General features: G+C 33.6%; 1 protein-coding gene across 3 annotated transcripts in view; it reads left to right on the top strand.

Annotated features, from left to right (window-relative positions):
• GRIK2 (glutamate ionotropic receptor kainate type subunit 2) overlaps window positions 1–21491 on the top strand; it is a 694446-nt gene that overhangs the window by 212487 nt on the left and 460468 nt on the right. For all 3 annotated transcript variants that reach the window (XM_026454391.1, XM_026454392.1, XM_026454393.1), the window contains exons 2-3: window positions 12173–12340; window positions 16875–17132. In XM_026454391.1, the coding sequence (XP_026310176.1) occupies window positions 12173–12340; window positions 16875–17132 (426 nt within the window). The remainder of the gene's footprint in view (window positions 1–12172; window positions 12341–16874; window positions 17133–21491) is intronic.

The raw sequence follows: 21491 nt of genomic DNA, 5'->3' as shown, positions 1-21491 counted from the left end.
GCAGAAGAGATAATGGAGGTCTGGGGAGTGAAGAGGCTTGCTCATCCAGTCACTTTTTGCCTTTTCTTTTCATTTGGTTGACCTATTTTCTTTTAAATAAGTATGATTAAGCACATGCTTTTTACCTTCAAATAGTTAATATTATTTATACTGTTTATATGATGATTATATGAGTGCCTTTCCTGTTATCTCAGTTTGATCAGTTCTATTTATATCTTGATACTATTCAAGTGTCTGCCTTCCCAATCAGTATGCATTACTTCTAGGTCGTAAATTGCTAACGTTTAAGTAGCCATTTCCCAATTTTCTTCTCAGTGTGTAGTGCCTCTACTTTAAAATTAGAATTATTTGCATGTGTATTTTGAGGTCCTCCCTTGGATTTTAGTGTTTCATTTATAGAAAGAAACATCAACACCTATTTTCCATCCACTACTGAAAAATATGTTGGAAAGTGTAGAAACTTTGTCAACTTAAAAGCTTATTTATTTTTAAAATAAGAAAACACATTTGCATACCAGAAAACAACCAATCTTCGTCTAATGGGGCTGCCACACTATTTTCTGCCACTTGATTTCAGTTTATATACTGACTTCTAACTCATATTCTTTATTCTGGACTGAATCAGCAACTTCTTTTTTTCAAATGCCCAGGACAAGCCTGAGCTGAATTGAATATGATAGATGTAGGGAGATGTATGCAAGTGGACCTTTAACGTCTTCTCTAGTTGAAGAACTGCAAAGAGTGCTAGAACTTTGAAAATTCCAGGACATTCTGCAGACAAAATTTTCATTGGTTACATATTTGTATAGTTTTTATTTCACCTGAAATATTGACAAAGTGCTAATTTGTATGCTTTGATGAGATAACTTAGCAACAATGAAGAAAGTTATTGTCACTAGAAATAAGGCTGAAAATACTGGAGTCAGTCTTTTTATTAAATTAAAAATATCTGTTGTTTCATGGCTCAAATGACTCAAAAGCAAGTAGGAAGGATGGGAGATATTTTTCAGCATGAAGTGGAGACCAGACACTCCTCCTCCCCTGGAAAATCAGTACATTACACTATATACTTTCTGCATAATCACCTTTTGGAAAGCTGTTACCTACTTATTTATTTTTCCATGGTGTGTCCATGGGTCACATGTGTATGTGTTTTGTTTTTGGTTTTGCTTTTTAACCAGCATACATTTAGGCACTCACCAACTTCACACAAAATTAATTTTGAATTGTTATAGTCATAGTTTATAATGACATAAAACTCTTAGAATTTCTTCAAAGAAACTGAAAGTATTTACCACTTAGAAAGAGAAAAGTTATTGAGAAAATGGCCAGAAGTTGAGGGTAAAGAGTGGCAATATTACTCAGCAAGAAGCAATGCAGAATAGTAATTAAAAGACCGGGCCTGGACTGAGGTCCCCCGTGTCCTAATCCAGCATTCCTCACTTGCCAACTGTGTAACTGACCTTAGGAAGATACTGAAGGATGCTAGACCTCTTTCATGGTCTTGCTAAAGCAGAATACAGTAAGTTCAGTGAGGCAGGTTCTATGGACTAAGAATTAATCTACCTTGCAGTAGGACTGAAGCATAAAGAAGGAAAACAAATCTTAGACTCAGTAATTTGGACAACTTAAATATCATTATTTTATTCAGACATAAAATATAAATTTTATTTAATGGGAAATAGATTAGAGATAGAAAACATGAGTCAAATAAACTTCTTGATGACTTTTTATTAATGTTTGTAAAATACTTTACACAGTGCCTGATATAGTGTATGATCTCAATAAATGTTGACTGTTAGGAACTTTCATTCTTCAATGAGATTGAGCTTAGGTTTAAACATGTTTCATATTTATTTAAATTTCTTTAACTTCAAGTTGCAGGAGTTTGCGTTATCACATTTGAAAGGGGTCTGGAACTGTGAGCACATAAAGCAGAGACACAATTAGTTCAGTGCAGTTAGGACCAGTAAGGAATGTTTTCCCAGAAAAGGTGACTATTTCAAAAGCTCACAATGAGAGATAAATTTACAGATGTATGTTTTAATGTGTGTGTGTGTGTGTGTGTGTGTGTGTGTGTGTGTGTGTAGGAGGTAGGTCAGTAAGAAGAAGTTGGGCTCCTGGGCAGATGAGCCCTGTTTGGAAAGCAATGGAGGAATTTGATTTTGGTTCATTCAGGTAAAGGTAAGTGATTTAATATGGCTGTATGACTGGGGAAGTGGGAGTGGTAAGAGGTTGGAAAGGAAGGTAGAAGACAAATTATGAAAAACTTTGTAAATAGCATTAAGCTTAAGGATTAGTCATTGAAAGATATTAGGAAGTTGAATGATAAGATCAATGTTTCATGTTATAAAAATGACTTTGATTGTAGTAGACACACTACTGAAAAAAGCTAGAGTAGGGGCAAGTATCCATGAAAAATCCACTGGAGATGCCTTGTTGTGGTGTGGAAGACATAGCACATCTGGACTTAGTCAAGCATATGAAAAGGTTTACAGTTACATTCCTGTGGAAATGATGGGAATCTATGAACTGTTAGCTAGAATAATTAAGAAGACCATTACCTAGTTTAACAATAGGGACAGACTCCAGTGGGATATCTATGAGGTTATGGTCTAAAGCTTTGCTTTGTCTTTAACTCTTTTTGGCTTATCATTTTTATCACTGACTTAGATATAAAAGCAATACTGAATATGACCTAAAGGCAGAAGGTAAAGAAGCACATTTCACATACCTTTGTAATATTAGTAAATTGCCTTGATACATTAGATGTTGAATAAGTTAATGATAACAGTTGATGGTAGAATTAGACTCCAAGTGGTTTTAATCAGAAAATTAACTGTAAGTAGATGATACAAATCAGGGATACTTGTAAAAATTTTTTTAAAAAAGTACATCATAAACATAAACTTTTTAAACAATAAGTTTAAGATGAATGAGCAGTGTGATACTATACTGTTAAAATATCCACTATTCATTTTATCTGTAATACATTAGCTTATGGAGCTGGCCACTCTCTCATAATTTGCTTTGCTTGGATACACTTGGAGTATAACATTGAGCTGTGGGTACACAGGGCTGTGTTCAGATTAAAAAAAAAAAAAAAAAAAAAAAAAAAACTAGAAAAATGAAAGGATCAGATTAGTCATGTGACAAACAGTTAAACAATTTCAAAGTGTTAGGCTAGATGTAAGAAATGCAGTAGGAAGATGAAATCTGTTTCTGGAAGATAATCATGTGAAAGTTGGGCTTAAATGTATCCCAATAAAAAGATATTATTAAAAACTTTAGAAAAATAGATGATGGTTGAAAATATGGGAGACCTTTGTACTGGAGCTCTCCAGAGAGGTGAGGGACTGCTTCAGATGATAAGTTTGTCATTCCTGGAGGCCAATGTGTAGTAATAAAGGCAATCTATGTATCTGAATGATGGATAGACCAGATGATTTATTGATTGTATGATTCTTAGACTCCATCTTTTACATTCAGGATAATAGTGCAATTTTAGTGCATAGTACATGTAAATATTTGCGAGTTAATGTAATGGTCATTTTGAGAGGTCTGTTAGAAACATGCATTAAGAACAAAATGAGTATCGGGGTTTTATTTCTTCTTGTCCATTTTCTTTTACTCCCAAATTTTTATTTTGAATTTTTAAACATACAGAAAAGTTCAAATAATAGTATAATAAACACTCATAAGCACTTTGATAAAACAATTGCTAATATTTTTCCAGTTTTGTGTTTATGACACTTCTTTCATAACTAAAGACTTTATCTCCTAAGAGTCAGAATATTTTCTTATATAACCACTATGTCATTACTTTTCCTAAGGAGAAAAAAATAATTCCCTAATGTCATTTAATATCCAGGGGATGTCATTTAATAGCCAAAGGCCAATATAACATTGTCCTTTGGCATTACATTGTATAAAAATTAAAGAAACTTGATGATTTAGTCCTTTAGATAATGAGTTGTACAAAATTAAAATGGAGAGGACACCTTTTGCAATTGTTTACACAGAAAAGAAGATTAGTATAACATTTGATTGAGAAAATCAACATATCTTTTGGGAGGACAACAGATGGTGTGCCATTTAGAACATCAATTTCTTTATTAAATTAAAGTCTATAAAACACAGATTGTACTCACTTTAAAGTAGGACTTATTTGAAAAGTCTCAGAGGTTAGATGTGATGTTGGTTGGTACATCCGTCATGGGTTTATGAGTCATACACTCCTCAGTAGTAGTTAAAATTGATTTAAAACAGAAAGGCATTGACTAGGCTTTAGCAGTTGACTAATAAATCTTTTATTTCAAGTCTTGAGTTGTGATGTTCTTTTGTGAGTCAGAGACTGTGCTGCGAAGTTTCAGCACTGAGTGTTCTGTGTAAACTAGGGATCCCTTGACATTTGGTTTCCTATATCTACAAAACAAAAGAGGGCAATTACGCCCATGGAAAAGAAAGGTATTCTCCTCTCCTTTATTTTTTTATTTTTTCTTTTAACAAGCCTTTTATAGTGTTGGAACTGTTAGCTTTTAATATAACCTTGGAAAAAGAATTGCGGGCATTTTATGGTTTGATACAGAGGTTATGTGAGATATGATGGCCCTTCCTGAATTAAGAAATAAAACAATGATAAAGCTGTGAGAATGATTATCTTAGATGATTTTTGGAACCTAAAAAGTTCAAGCTAACTATGAGAAAGCAGTACATTTTGCTTGTGTTGTATAGAGTATAAGGAATTAGATGACAGCTACATAGGAGTCTCTAGATTCTTGAAAATGTGAAACTGGGTGAATTTTGGTGTAAGTCTAGAGAGAGCACATAATTATTGATTACTGAGATGCTTCTTTAAGATCATATAGGTCTTAAGTGTCCTTTGTTATTCTGAGATGTATTTTATCCATCAAACATGATTTATGAACTCTTAGGAGAGCAATTCTCTCTTCATGGATCACATACTTATGAAATGCTACATATACAATCCTGACACTTCATAATAAAAGGAATAATTCTAGGAACAAACAGTTTTATAGAAGATTCCCAGTGCAAAATGGATATTATTTTTTCAAGTCATAGGAAAGAAAAATGTCTTGTTTAAAATCATGCAAACAGTTATCCTTTTGCAGGTTCATGAACAGGTAGAAAAAATGATTTGCCATTCAATTTTGTAATAGCAATTTTAAAATCAAAGGTGTTCTTTTAAAATTATAAAAAACAGCTGATTTCTTCCTCGGAGAATCAAATATATAGAGCCTTATATTTCACTTTATAAAGAAAATACATAAAATATATATGCCCTTGATTTCCTGCCCATCTCCACATCTGCAGATTACAGATAATTGCTTCTTGCTGGAGTGAATAAGGTGTCCTCCTCCCCTGGGCTTAGCCTGTTTGCCACGCTTTGGATTTGATCCTCTCTTGCTCCTGAGACACCTGATTCCATCACTAATGCCTTCTCTTTTCTACCTTTTAGCTTTCTCTTCCTATTGGTTCTTTCCCTCTGCATATAAATATGTTAAGTCTTTCTCATTATAAATGAAGCAAAGGCACAAACACCCTGAAATTTTGTTTTCTCCTTTTACTGTCCTGTTTTTCTGCTACTCTTTACTATTTCTAGCTTCATTTTGAATAATATTTTATTCATTTTTTAAATAACAAGATTGACATATGTCCATTGTTAGCTGTTTAAATTATACAAATAAGCAAAAAATCAGAAAATCAAAATTAATCAAATGCCTATCATCTAAAATGAACCAAGGTTAATACATTGTTATGCATAAGGGCATATTATAACTACTTGTAAAGCATTTTGTCATCAAATACCTTCTATAGAATAATTTAAACATAACTAAATATATAGTATTTTATTATATCTACCATAGCTTCTGTAAAAAGTCTTTTACCATTGTATACTTAGGAAATTTCGAATTATTGTGTTCTTATAAATAAAGAAGGGAACATCCTTGCAGCTAAATCAGTGACATTTTCCTTAAGGTTATATCCTATAAGTAGAATTAGTGCATTCAAGTATGTGATATTTTTAAAGCTTCATAGATTTGAAAAAGGATTTTAATAAAGTTTGTGTCGATTTATTTTTCTGTTCAACTGCGCTTTTTCTTACACTTCAACACATTTGATTCATAAAGATTCTATCTCCTTGTTTTAATTAACCTTTCCCTTTTCCTATTTTTGAGCATTTTCTTACATTTAGTGGTTATTTGCATTTGTTATCTATGAATATTATCTACTTATGCTCTTTGTCAATTTTTCTACTGGAGTTATGTTTTTAGTAGCTAGTTCTTTTATTTATTGAATATATTAATGTTCTCTTTAATGTATTATATTTAATTAATATACTTTCATATGTTTTCATATTTGTCTTTCTTTAGTTACGTTTGATGCATAGTTGTTTTTCAAATATTGAAGCTACATTTAGTAATATTTTTACTGCTTGTGTTATCAAACTTAGAATGGCCTTAGCACTTTTACACAATTGTTTTTTAAAGTAAAATTTTATTAAAGAGTGATCTGTGTAAAGCGCACCCATGATACGAGTAAAGTTCTAGTAATATGTATCCAAGCACTCAGATTAAAAAACAGATCATCACCAGCATCTCAAAAGCACATCATGCTCTCTTCTTACCACTATTCCCACCACTATCATTTTCTGAACTTTGTGAAAAATGAAATCATACAGCAGTATTCTTTTGTGTCTGGCTTCTTTCACTGAATCATTTTTTTGTGAGATTCATCTCATATTGTTGCATGTAGGTCTTTATTGATGCAGGTCTTTCATGCTGTTATGAATATCCTTGCAGATGTGTTTTGATGAACATATGTACGGATTTCTGTTTATCAGCTATCCCAGAGTGAAATTTCTGTCACAGAGTTTGTGTATTTTCAGTGGTAGAAGATTCAGACACTCAACTTTCAATGTAGATTGAGCCAATTTGTCTTTTTCATTTTAGCCATGCTGGTGTATATACAATTGTTTTGAGTTGTGGTCTAAGTTTTCATTCTCCAGAATACCATGAAATTGATCACTTTTTTTTAATATGTACATTGTCCATTTCAATTTATGTTTTGGGGAATGCTTGTTCAAATTTTCTACTCATATTTCTATTGGTTTGACTGCCATTTTGTTTTTTTGTAGATTTTTAAGAGAGGAGTCTTTCTCACCCTCTCTGTCTCTCTCTCTCTCTCTCACACACACATAAGTGAATCTATCCACTAAATGTGTGTATATATGTGTGAATCCACTAATTCTACTTAAAGGATATAAAGAACATATCATATATATATATATATGTGTGTGTGTGTGTGTGTGTTTGTCCTCATTTGTTTATGGCACACATACACACATATGTGTGTGTCTGTGTTGAGTGTGTATGTTGAGTGTGTCTTTGATGAGGAAGTTCTTAATTTTAAGAGTGTCTAATATGTCACATTTTTACCTTTATGAGCATCACTTTTTGTTTTCTTTTAGAAAATCTTTTCTTAGCTAAGCTTTTTGTAACAACTTTATTATTATTATTATTATTATTTTTATTTTTATTTTTTTTGAGACGGAGTCTAGCTCTGTCGCCCAGGCTGGAGTGCAGTGGCGCGATCTCGGCTCACTACAAGCTCCGCCTCCCGGGATCCCGCCATTCTCCTGCCCCAGCCTCCCAAGTAGCTGGGACTACAGGTGCCCGCCACCTCGCCCGGCTAATTTTTTGTATTTTTAGTAAAGACGGGGTTTCACCGTGTTAGCCAGGATGGTCTCGATCTCCTGACCTCGTGATCCTCCCGTCTCGGCCTCCCAAAGTGCTGGGATTACAGGCTTGAGCCACCGCGCCCGGCCTCAACTTTATTATTTTAATGTCACATTTCAATGAATGATTGAAATAACTTTTATATAATTATCTACTTGATCCAAAAACATTTATTGAAAATACAATCTCTTTTTATTATCATTACTACTTTATCACTTTGTGATATGTGGATATGTGGAACTACAGCATTATCACTTTAATATTGTTTTCTATATAGATGGAAAACTGTTTATGGATGCTGTGTTTTATTCTACTTATCTATTTTTCTCTATTAATTTTTATCAGATACTATTTTGTTGTTTAGTCTTTGTCCTAGAATTCAAAATGCATTCTTGAATTACTATGTTCAAACAGTTATTATATTACCTTTCTCTAAATACTGCTAAAACATTAAAATACTGTAATTCTATTTGTGCATTTTTTGCTTTTTTTAAATTATACTTGCCATGCACTTTAATTCTAAATATGAACTTCATTAGTCATTCCTATTCTTTCTTTTTGTAGTCCAAATTTATTGATATTCACCCATGTGTTTGTATTTTCTCTTATACTTCACATGTTTAAGCAATGTAGTGGCTTCCTCTGTGATCAATAATCTGCCTATAGAACTTGGTTTAGTTAGTATTTGTTTTAGTGGAGGCTTCTTGGTGATAACTTCTTTCAATTTTGGTATTTTCATTGTTATAGTCAAACATATTTGGCAAAACAAATTTGTATCTCTATATGTTATGAAATGAAAATAAATATTAAAGAAAAGTGAATATTGTAGACATTTTATCTTTTTCCTGACTTTAATGGAACTCCCTTCTCTTATATATAACGTTTGCTGTTCATTTGTGATTTTTATCTTAATAAAGTCTCATTATTTTGTATTTTAAAAAATTATTTTTAAATAAAAATAATTATCAATTGCATTTATACTATATGATTATACTAAGTTGGATGATAGTAAGACTTTCCAAAGTTTTAAATAGAATTTAAAAAGTTCTTTCTCCTTAACAGTTTGTAACACCAATCCAACTTATTTGGAAATCAATTCTCTACTAGATTTTTTTTCACCTCCTTCCACATATCAGGGGTAATACGCTATTCAGGATTTCTCTCTTTTCTTGAGTTAACATTGTTGGGTGGTTATATTTTGTCTTAAAAGGTTGCATTATCTGGATGTTTTTGTTTATTATATACAAAATTTTAAACTTTGGTTTTGGATTAATAAAATTTAATTATTTTTTAATCCTATTCAGGATTTCTCTCTTTTCTTGATTTAACATTGTTGGGTTGTTATATTTTGTCTTAAAAGGTTGCATTATCTGGATGTTTTTGTTTATTATATACAAAATTTTAAACTTTGGGTTCGGATTAATAAAATTAAATTATTTTTTAATTTAAAGTAGAACATAGGTTACCCTAAGGAAATAAAAAAATTTCTTTAAACATTCAAACTGGTGATAAATATGTAAATTTAAAGTGGAATTTGAGGCCGGGCGCGGTGGCTCACACCTGTAATCCCAGCACTTTGGGAGGCTGAGGTGGGTGGATCACTTGAGGTCAGGAGTTCGAGACTAGCCTGACCAGTATGGTGAAACCCCATCCCTACTAAAAACACAAAAATTAGCTGGGCATGGTGGCAGGTGCCTATAATCCCAGCTACTTGGGAGGTCGAAGCTGGAGAATTGCTTGAACCCAGGAGGTGGAGGTTACAGTGAGCCTAGATTGTGCTGCTGCACTCCAGCCTGGGTGACAGAGCGAGACTCCATCTCATCAAAAAAAAAAAAAAAAAAAAGTGGAATTTGTATTATTTATTTTAAAGATTGATAATAAGAACATTTTAATTCACTATCATCAAATGTTGATTCAATATTATAATTGAGTAAAATATTAATCCAATATTATAAAATATATCTTTATTGCATACTGTTATCACATAGAAACTACCATTTTGAACTGAAAAAAAAGAAGATTCAGTTTTTATTTTATTTGCCAATAAGAAACCACTTAAGGCTTGCATTTCTATAATTGCCTCTTTATTCCTACTTAACTTTCCAAGTATCTTTCAATTAGTCAATTATTTTTATTTCATATGTAAGATCTTACATTTTTAGTTATATCTTATTAAGTCATCTTACCTCACATTTTAGGAAGTTTTGTGTATTTTACCTGACTGAAATTTTGCAGAAAACTACTAGTTTGTAGTGGAACTGGCAAGGGTTTTGAAGCCAGGCATGAGTAGATTCTACTGGTGGCTCTATCACTTGATAGCTATGTGATCTTTGACCAAAGGGGTAATTCCTGTAAAATAATGCTATTTTGGATGGCTTTGAAGGTTCGTTGTGACCTCAAACACATGTTGAGTGCTTACTCTGTGACAGCCACTCTGTTTTGTATGTGCTAACGTTGATTCTTTATTACAATTCTATGCAGTAGCCTCCTTGTCATTCTTTTTTTAAGAGATGAGGCAGCTCAGACTGAGGTTTTAAGCAACTGCCCAAAATTACACAGAAGGCATTGGCAAAGCCAGAATGTAACCCCAGTCTAGCTCCAAATAAATGTTATATATAAAAGTAAAGAGTAAAGAAGAATACTACTGTTCTTCTCCACATACACAGAAGGAATCTAGGTTGGTTCTTTGTACTCATGAGACACATATAATTATTATCCTTTTGCTTAACATAAGTCACTAAAGACTTCAGATATATTGAGTGCTATTTCACAAGCACTCAATGATTGTTTTAGTAACTACATCATCAAATTGGTTAAAATCCAGAATAAGAGAAATATTTCAAATGAATATGGTATCAAATAATAATTTTTTCTCTTCTTCCTGAATATAAATTTGCCTCACCCCTCTAGTCTATTCTGAGTCCTAACTCTTCATAGTTTGAGGGATTGTTACAACATTACAACTTCTTACTAATTTATAATAGGTAGTTTGCTAATAGTATAGTCACCTGACACTCATCTGTCAAAATATCTTTGATGAGGCATGAATTGCTAGATGTGGAATAAATAGGCTTATTCAAGAAAGTCTCATTTATGAATGACTGTACTGAGTACATGGTGTGAAACTTGAAAGGAATAAAGATAAATGTTCTGCATTTTTAAAGTACTAGTTTCCTAAGGACAGAGGTTGGAGGGTTTAGGAATCAGGTGCTCCACCTTTTATTTCATTCTCCAAACCAACAATGATTCTTATGGAGACAAAAGCCTCAGTTTGGTCACTATCAGCTAATGAGAGAGCAGTGATATTAGAGAGAAGGAAGCCTGTGACAAGAGTGAGGTAACTGGAATGAGACACAGCTGGTGGAATTTCACAAATGGAAGGGACATATTTTAAAATTATACTCTATATTTTATGGCCAAAATTATATACTACAGTTTTATTCATTGATTAAAGGAGTTGCGTTGTTTTGAAGAGGCATCCTTCATAAATGTCAAGTGTCTTCTTAAAAGGGACTTAGAATAAAACAACTAGCAAAATGCTAACTCTCTTTTCTCACAAGTAAGATGCTGAAATTTGCAAATAATTTGGGCTTTTAACACAATAAATGCCATAAAAATTGTGCCACTGGGCATAGCGGCTGACTCCTGTAAATCCCAACAATTTGGGAGGCCAAGGCAGGCAGACCGCTTGAGCCCAGGAGTCTGAGACTAGCCTGCGCAACGTAGTGAAACCCTCACTATGGATACAAAAAATAAAAAAAATTAGCTGGACATGATGGCACATGCCTGTAGTCTTGACTACTTGGGAGGCTGAGGTGAGAGGATCACCGGAACCCAAGGAGGTCAAGGCTGCAGTGAGCTGTGAATGCGCCTCTGCACTCCAGCCTGGGCAACTGAGAGACTCTGTCTCAAAAAAGAAAAAAAAAAAAAAGTTGTGCAAGAGAATTTTGATTTCTGAATGGAGACAACATTTAACACATTTTTTTCCTATGCTTAATTTTATAGTATATATCAATGAAGAGGACTGATTATTGTAGGACTGTTTACAAATTTGGGGGGGATAAATTTCAGTACTTAAGTCAAGACCTCTCTATACCTAGGCCCTAAAATAAGTAATAACTAAAGAAAAAAAGTCAGAATCATGTTAAATTTTGGCAGCAATACTAAGGCAATTTTAACAATATGGCTGTGGCTGAAAGAGAATATCCCAAAGTTCATAAAGTAAGCACAAACTCCATGTACTTAAGTCTCTCTCTTTCTCTCTGCCTCTCTTTCTCTGTCTCTCTCATACACACACACACAAATGCACATGCACATCTATAAAAGTACAGAAAACTTCTGATATTTTCTTTATCTTATAAAAATTATGTTTATTCTTATAAAATGATGATTATTCTCTTTCTTTTTGCCAGGTGGTATTTTTGAATATGTGGAATCTGGCCCAATGGGAGCTGAGGAACTTGCATTCAGATTTGCTGTGAATACAATTAACAGAAACAGAACATTGCTACCCAATACTACCCTTACCTATGATACCCAGAAGATAAACCTTTATGATAGTTTTGAAGCATCCAAGAAAGGTAATTGATAGATTATTAACACCTTGTTTTCCGGAATTCAAATTTCTAGGTATTCTTAAGATATTTTTTATTTTCAACATATAGTTAATAAGCTGTTAGGAATATTTGTATGCAAAGATTTATTTTCAAAATTCACATAAATTTTATCAGAGAAGATAAAGTGGTATAATTACCTATCACAAAAAAATGTGCTTATAGCATGAAATACAATTACATCTGTTAGTGAAATTTTTTTTTCTGTTGATCCTTCTGTCTTATTGAAGCATTCCTATTTTTAAGAACCCACAAAAATAAAATTTATATCAGTGGATTTTACCAATTTTGCAATCCAGTCTTACGTCTTTATTTGCATTATCTGTCAATCCCATTATATTATTGCTGTGGTCTCAACTCATTGGCTACCTTGAAAGCTATGTGGTTCTAAGTGACTTCAAAATGTCAGCATATATTGAAACTTAATTGGAAAATTTTAAGCAACCATTAGTTTGTGCATACTCCATGCTCATATTTTATTCATCTAATATTTCTTTTTGTAACTGAAAATAAATGCCTGATGATGTAAAAACTGAATTATATAAGGACATAATTAGAATACTTTATGAATTTTATTTCTGTATTATAACTGTTTTAAATGTCAAAAATGCAGAAAGAAATTTAAAAAGAAAAATAATTTGGTGGAATAAAAATTTAATATTTATATATGAAGGAAGGCAATAGAGAAAACTATTATTAAAGCATTTATTTTAAACAGCTGTCAGCAGTAAATGTGTTTGAGAGGTGTTTCTATAGTCTTATGGGGGTAATCTTTTCTTTTCTTTTTTTTTGGTTTTTGAGACAGAGTGTCGCTCTGTTGCCCAGGCTGGAGTGCAGTGGCCGGATCTCAGCTCACTGCAAACTCCACCTCCCGGGTTTATGCCATTCTCCTGCCTCAGCCTCCCGAGTAGCTGCAACTACAGGCGCCCGCTACCACACCCGGCTAGTTTTTTGTATTTTTTAGTAGAGACGGGGTTTCACAGTGTTAGCCAGGATGGTCTCAATCTCCTGACCTCGTGATCCACCTGTCTCGGCCTCCCAAAGTGCTGGGATTACAGGCTTGAGCCACCGCTCCCGGCCATCTTTTCTTGTATATGTAGATGATCTTATAGTAGGTGATCTTTTCTTTTGCATAGTTAGCATTTGTATAATAGGAATTAAATTTTATAATAAAGATTTTTCTCAAAGGAAAAGGCTTATAAAGCATTTGTTCTAACATTATATTTTTAAACAATATTTGCCTTTCTGTAATGCTAACACGGTTTTACTGTAGCTACCTTATATTGATGGAAAAGTACATAATTATTTACAATTCCAGGTTAGTGCACTTTTTTTAAGCTCATTAATATTAATGTAACTGACAAGGTACAATATTTCTCGAGATGAAAGTATCCTTCTTTTCCCCCAGCAGCTAACTAGTGTTTATCAAAGCCATATTTTGCATGCCCTTTGAATTCATATCTTTATGAATACAAATAAGTTTCCACATTTCAGAACCATGTCAGGTGATGAAAGGTTTTGAAGACTGAGGTAAAGGTTAAAGGTAACTGTGAAATATTACATTTGTCATCATAATTGCAAAATAAATCATTAAGTCAAGACTATTACATTTGATTAGTGGCATAGTTCATGATTGTTTCCATTAGGAAGAAGAAGTTCTGCCTCTAATGAAAACATTTCGATCAAAGAATATGAAGTATGAGTGCAGTATAGATAAAATATTAGTAGATTTCTTAACGGTGGTTTCAAATGAACAGCATAAAAAAACACAGGTTCGGATATTCTCACAACAGAGTACTATTCTGAGAATGCCCTAGCAAAATTATGAAGTGATAAAGTCATGTGGTTTGATTAAAATATTATAAGAAATGTACAAGCTTTGTTACCCAGTAAAAACTCACTGGGAATCAAATCTATCATTTCACTTTGGCTTGAAGCTAGGAAAAGCTCAAATAAGTGTATAAGTAACTTTCTTTGTGAATGTCATGGTTTGGATTTTATCTTCTGAATCTCTTGTTTGTTGAGTTGTTGAGTTATTACTGCTTGGAGGACACAGCAATACATAAAAACATAGCAGAGAGAGCCAATATTGGTTTTAGCTTTATCAAGAAATGTATATTTTGGTAATATTGTTATTGATTAGTGATAAAATAACTTATTAAGTTAGATATTTTATAAATGTAATTATCCAATGCAATAAAATAATAAGAAATGAGATGTTACAGTTTGACATTTAATCTATTTTTTCTGTTACAGTTTTAATAGGTAATCTTGTTCTGCTCAATTAATAAATTGATGTATTAGAGCTTGGATTATTGTTTGAATTATATATTTTTAAATAACTCTTCTGATAAATGAAAGCTCTAATCTTGCTTGAAACACACTTAGAAACATTCTAAATAACCTAATTCAGTGTTTTTAGCTTTTCTTGGTTTGTGATTTGTCACAAACCTGGTGAAGAAAGATCATTTATCTTCAATATGTATTAATTAAAATCTCACGTTGAGTGAAAAATTCTAAAGTCTAGCCACCATTTATACTAATTTAGAATTCCATGAGTTATTTAGAAAGTAAGAATCCGTGTATTTAAAAACAATTTATTTAGATCATATTCATTTTTTAAGAATATTTAAACAAGTGTTTTTTCCTGACAATAATTTACATAATTATTAAATATTTCCATGCTTAAGTCACCTATAATATTACATTTTATGCAGAAAACTGAGGGAAAATAGCAGAAATTTTCACACAGTAGAATTATAAACTATCCATTTTGGAGGAATTGAGTCTGAACACCTACTTTATGCCTAAAGCTCAATAACAATCCTTCTCTGTCCTTTAAATATTTGCAGTGATGGGCAAACCATTGCCTCTTGGGGAAGACTATTTCAATTTTGAACATGTTTTACTTTTTCTTTTCTTTTTGATACACAGTTTTGGTCTGGCACCCAGGTAGGCCAGCAGTGGCACCATCATGCCCACAGCAACCTCAGTGTTCCAGGCTCAAGTGCTCCTCCCACCTCAGCCTCTCAAGTAGCTAGGACTACAGGCACACAGCACCATGCCCAGCTGAAATTTTTTTTTTTTTTTTGTAGTTTTAGTTTTAGTTTTAGTAGAGAGGAGGTCTCACTATGTTGCCCAGGCAGGTCTCGAATTCCTGGTCTCAAGTGATCTTGCTGCGTTGGCCTCCCAAAGTGCTGGGATTACAGGTGTGAACCATGGCATGAGGACATATTTAGAATTAAAAATAATAATAAGCCAGGTGTGGTGGCTCACGCCTGTAATCCCAGCACTTTGGGAGGCTGAGGCAGGTGGATCACGAGGTCAGGAGATCGAGACCATCCTGGCTAATGCGTTGAAACCCTGTCTCTACTAAAAATACAAAAAATTACCCAGGCATGGTGGCACGTGCCTATAGTCCCAGCTACTCAGGAGGCAGAGGTCACAGTGAGCCAAGATCGCACCACTACACTCAAGCCTGGGAGACAGACTGAGACTCTATCTCAAAAAAGTAAATAAGAAATAAATAAATAAATAATTGGGTAAAAATTCAGGGGAAGCTTCTATTTTTTCTAATTCCCCTTTGCCCGTCAAGCAAAATAAACTTAAGCTTCTTTCACATACCAGGTCTTCAAATATTTAAAGATAATTTTTGTGTTCTCAATAATGACTCACTTTCTAGGCCCAAGCTCGCTATTTGTGTCAGTGTGCCTTATAGAAAGTTCGGGTCACGGCACAGTCTATTTTAATCTGAATACCCTCTGGTTTGTTCACGCCTTTCTTAATTACTGTGGTTATTATTGATATGAATAAAATTTTCTGTGAGTAAATACAAACTTTAAAAAATAGTTTAGAATAATAGAAAACACTTATAGCATCCAAATCCAAATATATAAAGATGACTGAATACTTGTCTAATGACTTTGCTGTTTTTCTACTCAATGAGACTGATCCATGTGAAATCACCCTCTAAGAGCTATAGCAGGTTTTGTGTGGCTGAGTGTTCGCATAACCTGACCTGTATCATCAGATATATGGAAATACTCAGCTGTGTGTGAACATAGTTAAATGTACGGGTAAAGGGAGAACCATGTGGCTTTTGATTAAGAAATGGAAAATGTAAAAGCTGTTCAGTGAATTTGAGAAGCTGCACTATTCCCTCATTCCCCTCATATAAACTAGTCTTCCAAAACAAGCACTGCCCCCTTAAATTAAAAAAAGTATTCATCCTCTCTCTCCTTCTCTCTCTCCCTCCCCTGGCATTATTTATAGAATTATTTGAACATTGAGCTGCAGGCATCTGGGTTAGTTAATTCCCTTGTAACAAATGGAAAATGTTCAGAGTTGGACAAAATTTTAAATTAGTGAAAAGTAGATAAATATTTTTCTAAAACACAAATCTTTCTTGAGGATGATACCTTTGGGTTTAAAATAATAATGTATCTGCTGGCATACTGGCATCTCTCCTCTCAGTATTGACAGACCTTTATCTCCTCTTCAGCCTGTGATCAGCTGTCTCTTGGGGTGGCTGCCATCTTCGGGCCTTCACACAGCTCATCAGCAAACGCGGTGCAGTCCATCTGCAATGCTCTGGGAGTTCCCCACATACAGACCCGCTGGAAGCACCAGGTGTCAGACAACAAAGATTCCTTCTATGTCAGTCTCTACCCAGACTTCTCTTCACTCAGCCGTGCCATTTTAGACCTGGTGCAGTTTTTCAAGTGGAAAACCGTCACGGTTGTGTATGATGACAGCACTGGTAAGAAAAATCAGTAGCTTTTGGAGTTATGCTTTAAATATGGATAATGTTCTGAAGCGCATTCCAGGTTCTTATTGTATTCTTATATGTTTTGTTTTGATTTTTGAAAATTAACTAGCGGGTAGAAAGAATCAAACACCAACCCTAATTTCACATATCCAAACAAAGAATACCTATATTGAATACTTCTCTGTATTTGTAAAATAAGCATTTTTTAATTCCTGTGAAAGATCAGCTAGTTTGGTAGGTTGGATGAAGGATAGGTACAGTACACAATATTATAGATAGATAGATAGATAGATAGACACACGCACACACACACACATACACATACACACATTTATATATATTTAGAATTCCAATCATATAAAAAGTAAGAATCCATGTATTCAAAAACAATATGATCTAACAATTTAGATCATATTGAATATTACGTGTGTGTGTGTGTGTGTGTCTATATATATATATATATAGAGAGAGAGAGAGAGTCTCGCTCTGTCACCCAGGCTGGCATGCAAGGGTGAGATCTCAGCTTACTGCAACCTCTGCCTCCCAGGTTCAAGTGATTCTCCTGCCTCAGCTTCCCAAGTAGCTGGGATTACAGGTATATACCATCACTTCTGGCTAATTTTTGTATTTTTAGTGGAGTCAGGGTTTCACATGTTGGCCAGGCTGGTCTCGAACTCCTGACCTCAAATGATCCACCCGCCTTGGCCTCCCGAACTTCTGGGATTTCAGGTGTGAGCCACCAGGCCCATTCTGAAATACTTATTCAAAGAATTTTTCTGCAGTGAAGTTTTTGCTAGGGTAGTTTCTCAAGGCAAGGCCTTGTGATCAGTCAGTGAAACTTGCCAAGAGATTCAGAATTATGCCTCGCTATTTTATCTGGCTGTTTATGTGCAAAGAATGCATATAAAATGTAACAAACTTTGTAAGGCATATTAAGGTTTGAAAAGTTTTTACTCATATGTGGAACAATGTAATATTCGCTGAAACATTCAGGTTTGTGGAACTGCTTTTGTGTAGATGTCATTTAGAGACTTAGAAAATAGAATTTACTAAATGATATTGATTTCAGTGAGTTAAAGGAATATTTTAATATTTGCTAACTACAGGTTGCGTGCTCTCTTGTGTTAATGCATTTTATTATTTTTGCATACAAATGGTTATCTTGAGTTATCAGTTAAAAACAAGTCTCAGAGAAATACAAGAAAGTAACAATAAAAATGAAATTTTAATTTTCATTGGAAGTTACATTGGTGAAGCAGCTGCATACTATTTTGCTTACTATAGAGTGATAATTAATTTTACTTTAAGATGCTCATCAACAATATAAACAGTGCTCTTTAAATTAGAACATAAAAACATTTTATTTCAGGACACTTGACTACACTTTCATAATTACATTGAGATTGAATTTCATTTGAATTTAAATTCTCTCAAAAGATGCCAGGAGCACATTTTATTCATGCATGCAGTATATAGAACTCTGTGCAGAAATTTGCCCATTTGCCAATAAAATTGATCATCTGCAAATTGACAGAGAACTCTCAAAGGAATAGGAAACTGGGAGCTACAGGATTAAAAAAAAACAGAAAATAATTTCAAAAACATTTTCATTTAGATAAGAAAGAGTGAAATGCATCTAGATACAAATTAGAGTAATTTTGTTTTCTTATTTAAAAATGTGAAATATTTATAAATAATTAAAAGTTATGAATGCATCAGTAAGAGTCCTTAAAAATAAGTATGTTTGATATGTCTTTTAGCTCAAATTAAACCTATTAAATTTATTATACTGCTTTCTTCCTAAATCATTACTTCTTTGTCATTGGTAAAGTTCTGTGTTCTGAATTTTGAATGTCAGGTTCTATATGAATGATTTCTGTGAGTATGTGTAATAAAATGATCCAAGGGATCTTCTGTTTCAAGTTGATCCACTTATGTTTAGGGATGGTCATCTACAGAAATATGTAAATGTAGATACATGTGCATTGTTAATCTGTGGATTGTTTACTTCTCCATTCTTTCCTGAGGTAATTCATGTATAGGTGGTCCAAACATCATATGTCCTTATAATGGATACATTATATACCTACATCCATACACACAGATATATATATCATACATGTGATATTTTGTATTTATTATCATCCTTAAACTCCTCATAGGAGGAAGAAAATTGACAAGTATTCAAAATGTCTGTAGACATATTACCTTTCTTCACTATCCTATGTGTATGTGTGCACATGCACATGTGTGGCATTTTTATTTAATACATGTGGTTCTTAAGTGATTCACTAAATAGATAATGGGATTTGCAATCGGGTCCTACAATAGTTTGGTAAAATACAGCCTCATGTAATTGATCTATCCCTGCTTTAAATTATAGTCTCAATTATATCATTGAGGCAAATATAAATAGAGACATACGTACAGCTAGTTGATTACATACATTTAATGGATTCCTGACCTCAAATTAAATTTATTAAAATGCTTACTACTTAGTTACTAGTTACTATTTAACGGGAACTTTGCTACTCCCTTGGCTTTGAAGGTGACATAGATACTTGGATATTTGAAAGGCCTGATTATTTAAGTGGTAATGCTAACTTAGAGTTGTTACAGAATTATTCGTAGAATAAATATGTCTTGAAATCCTCTGAAGAATAAAACATATTGCTGTTACATTTTATGCAACATTTAATTCAATGAATTTCGATTATCAACTGATACATGCCAGGGAGAGTTACATGCCATGAAAGGAATTATATGCTGCTAAAGGAAACAAAGGCCCAGCCCTTCTTGAGCTTCTAATCCCTATTGAGGGACATGTAATTACTCATATTTTTAATACTATTTGCAGTGGGATAATTGCACTTGTAACTGACCAATTGTTGCCTCTTACTTTACAGCATTTTTGAGAACTTGAGTGTTTTTGATTATTTAATATGATAGAACTGACTCTAAGATAGGCAGAAGAGTTCCTTTGAAATATATTTATAAATATATAGTAGACTTTTTGTCTTTTTGTTTATGTTTCAATGTCTCAAGGTAGAATTTTTTCAACTTTCATTTTAAAATCAGGGAGTGCATGTTCAGTTTTGTTACAGGGGTATATTGCATGATGCTGAGGATTGGGTACAACTGAACCCATCACCCAATGAACATGGTATCCAATAGGTAGTTTTTCAAGCCTTAACCTCTTCTCTCCCTCCCCACTCTTGTAGTCTCCAGTGTCTATTTTTCCCAATTTATGTACATATGAACCAAATGTTTAGCTCCCACGTATGAATAAGAACATGCAGCATTTAGTTTTCTGTTCCTCTGTAATTCACTTAAGATAATGGCCTCCAGCTACATCCATGTTGCTGCAGAGAACATAATTTTGTTCTTTTTTATGGCTACATAGTATTCCATGGTGTATATGTACCACATTTTCTTTATTCAATCCACCATTGATGGTCAACTTGGTTGATTCCATGTCTTTGCTGTTGTGAATAGTGCTGTGATGAACATATGCATGCATGTGTCTATTTGATAGAATCATCTATTTTCCTTTGTGTGTATACCCAGTAATGGTATTGGTGGGTCAAATGTAGTTCTATTTTTAGCTCTTTTAAAAATCTCCAAACTTCTTTCTACAATGGCTTAACTAATTTACATTACCACCAAACTGTACAAGCATTCCTTTTCCTCTGCAACCTCGCCAACACTTACTTTTTTGACTTCTTAATAATAGCCATTCAGACTAGTGTGAAATGGTATCTCATTGAGGTTTTGTTTTGCATTTCTCTGATGATTAGTGATGTTGAACATTTCTTTCTTTTCTTTTTTTTTTTTTTTGAGACGGAGTCTCGCTTTGTCACCCAGGCTGGAGTGCAGTGGCGAGATCTCGGCTCACTGCAAGCTCCACCTCCCAGATTCAATGCCATTCTCCTGCCTCAGCCTCCCAAGTAGCTGGGACTACAGGCACCCGCCATCACACCCGGCTGATTTTTTGTATTTTTAGTAGAGATGGGGTTTCACCGTGTTAGCCAGGATGGTCTCGATATCCTGACCTCGTGATCTGCCCGCCTAGGGAACATTTCTTTCATATGTTTGTTGGCTACATGTACATCTTCTTTTGAGAAGTGTCTGTTCATGTCCTTTGCTCACTTTTTAGTGGGGTTATTTGTTTGTTGCTTTTTGATTTGTTTCAGTTTCGTATAGATTCTGGGTATTAGACCTTTGCTTGATGCATAGTTTGTGAATATTTGCAAGGTATCGTTTTAATGATAGAATTCAGCAAAGAGAATTTGTAAATGTCTCAAAAGAGCAACATGACTATTGGATGATGCAATAGGAAATCTGATTATC

This window comes from Piliocolobus tephrosceles, chromosome 5, assembly GCF_002776525.5.
Source record: "Piliocolobus tephrosceles isolate RC106 chromosome 5, ASM277652v3, whole genome shotgun sequence".
Lineage (NCBI taxonomy): Eukaryota > Metazoa > Chordata > Mammalia > Primates > Cercopithecidae > Piliocolobus > Piliocolobus tephrosceles.
Note: the sequence above shows the minus strand (reverse complement) of the source record. Positions and strands in the feature narration are given on the sequence as shown.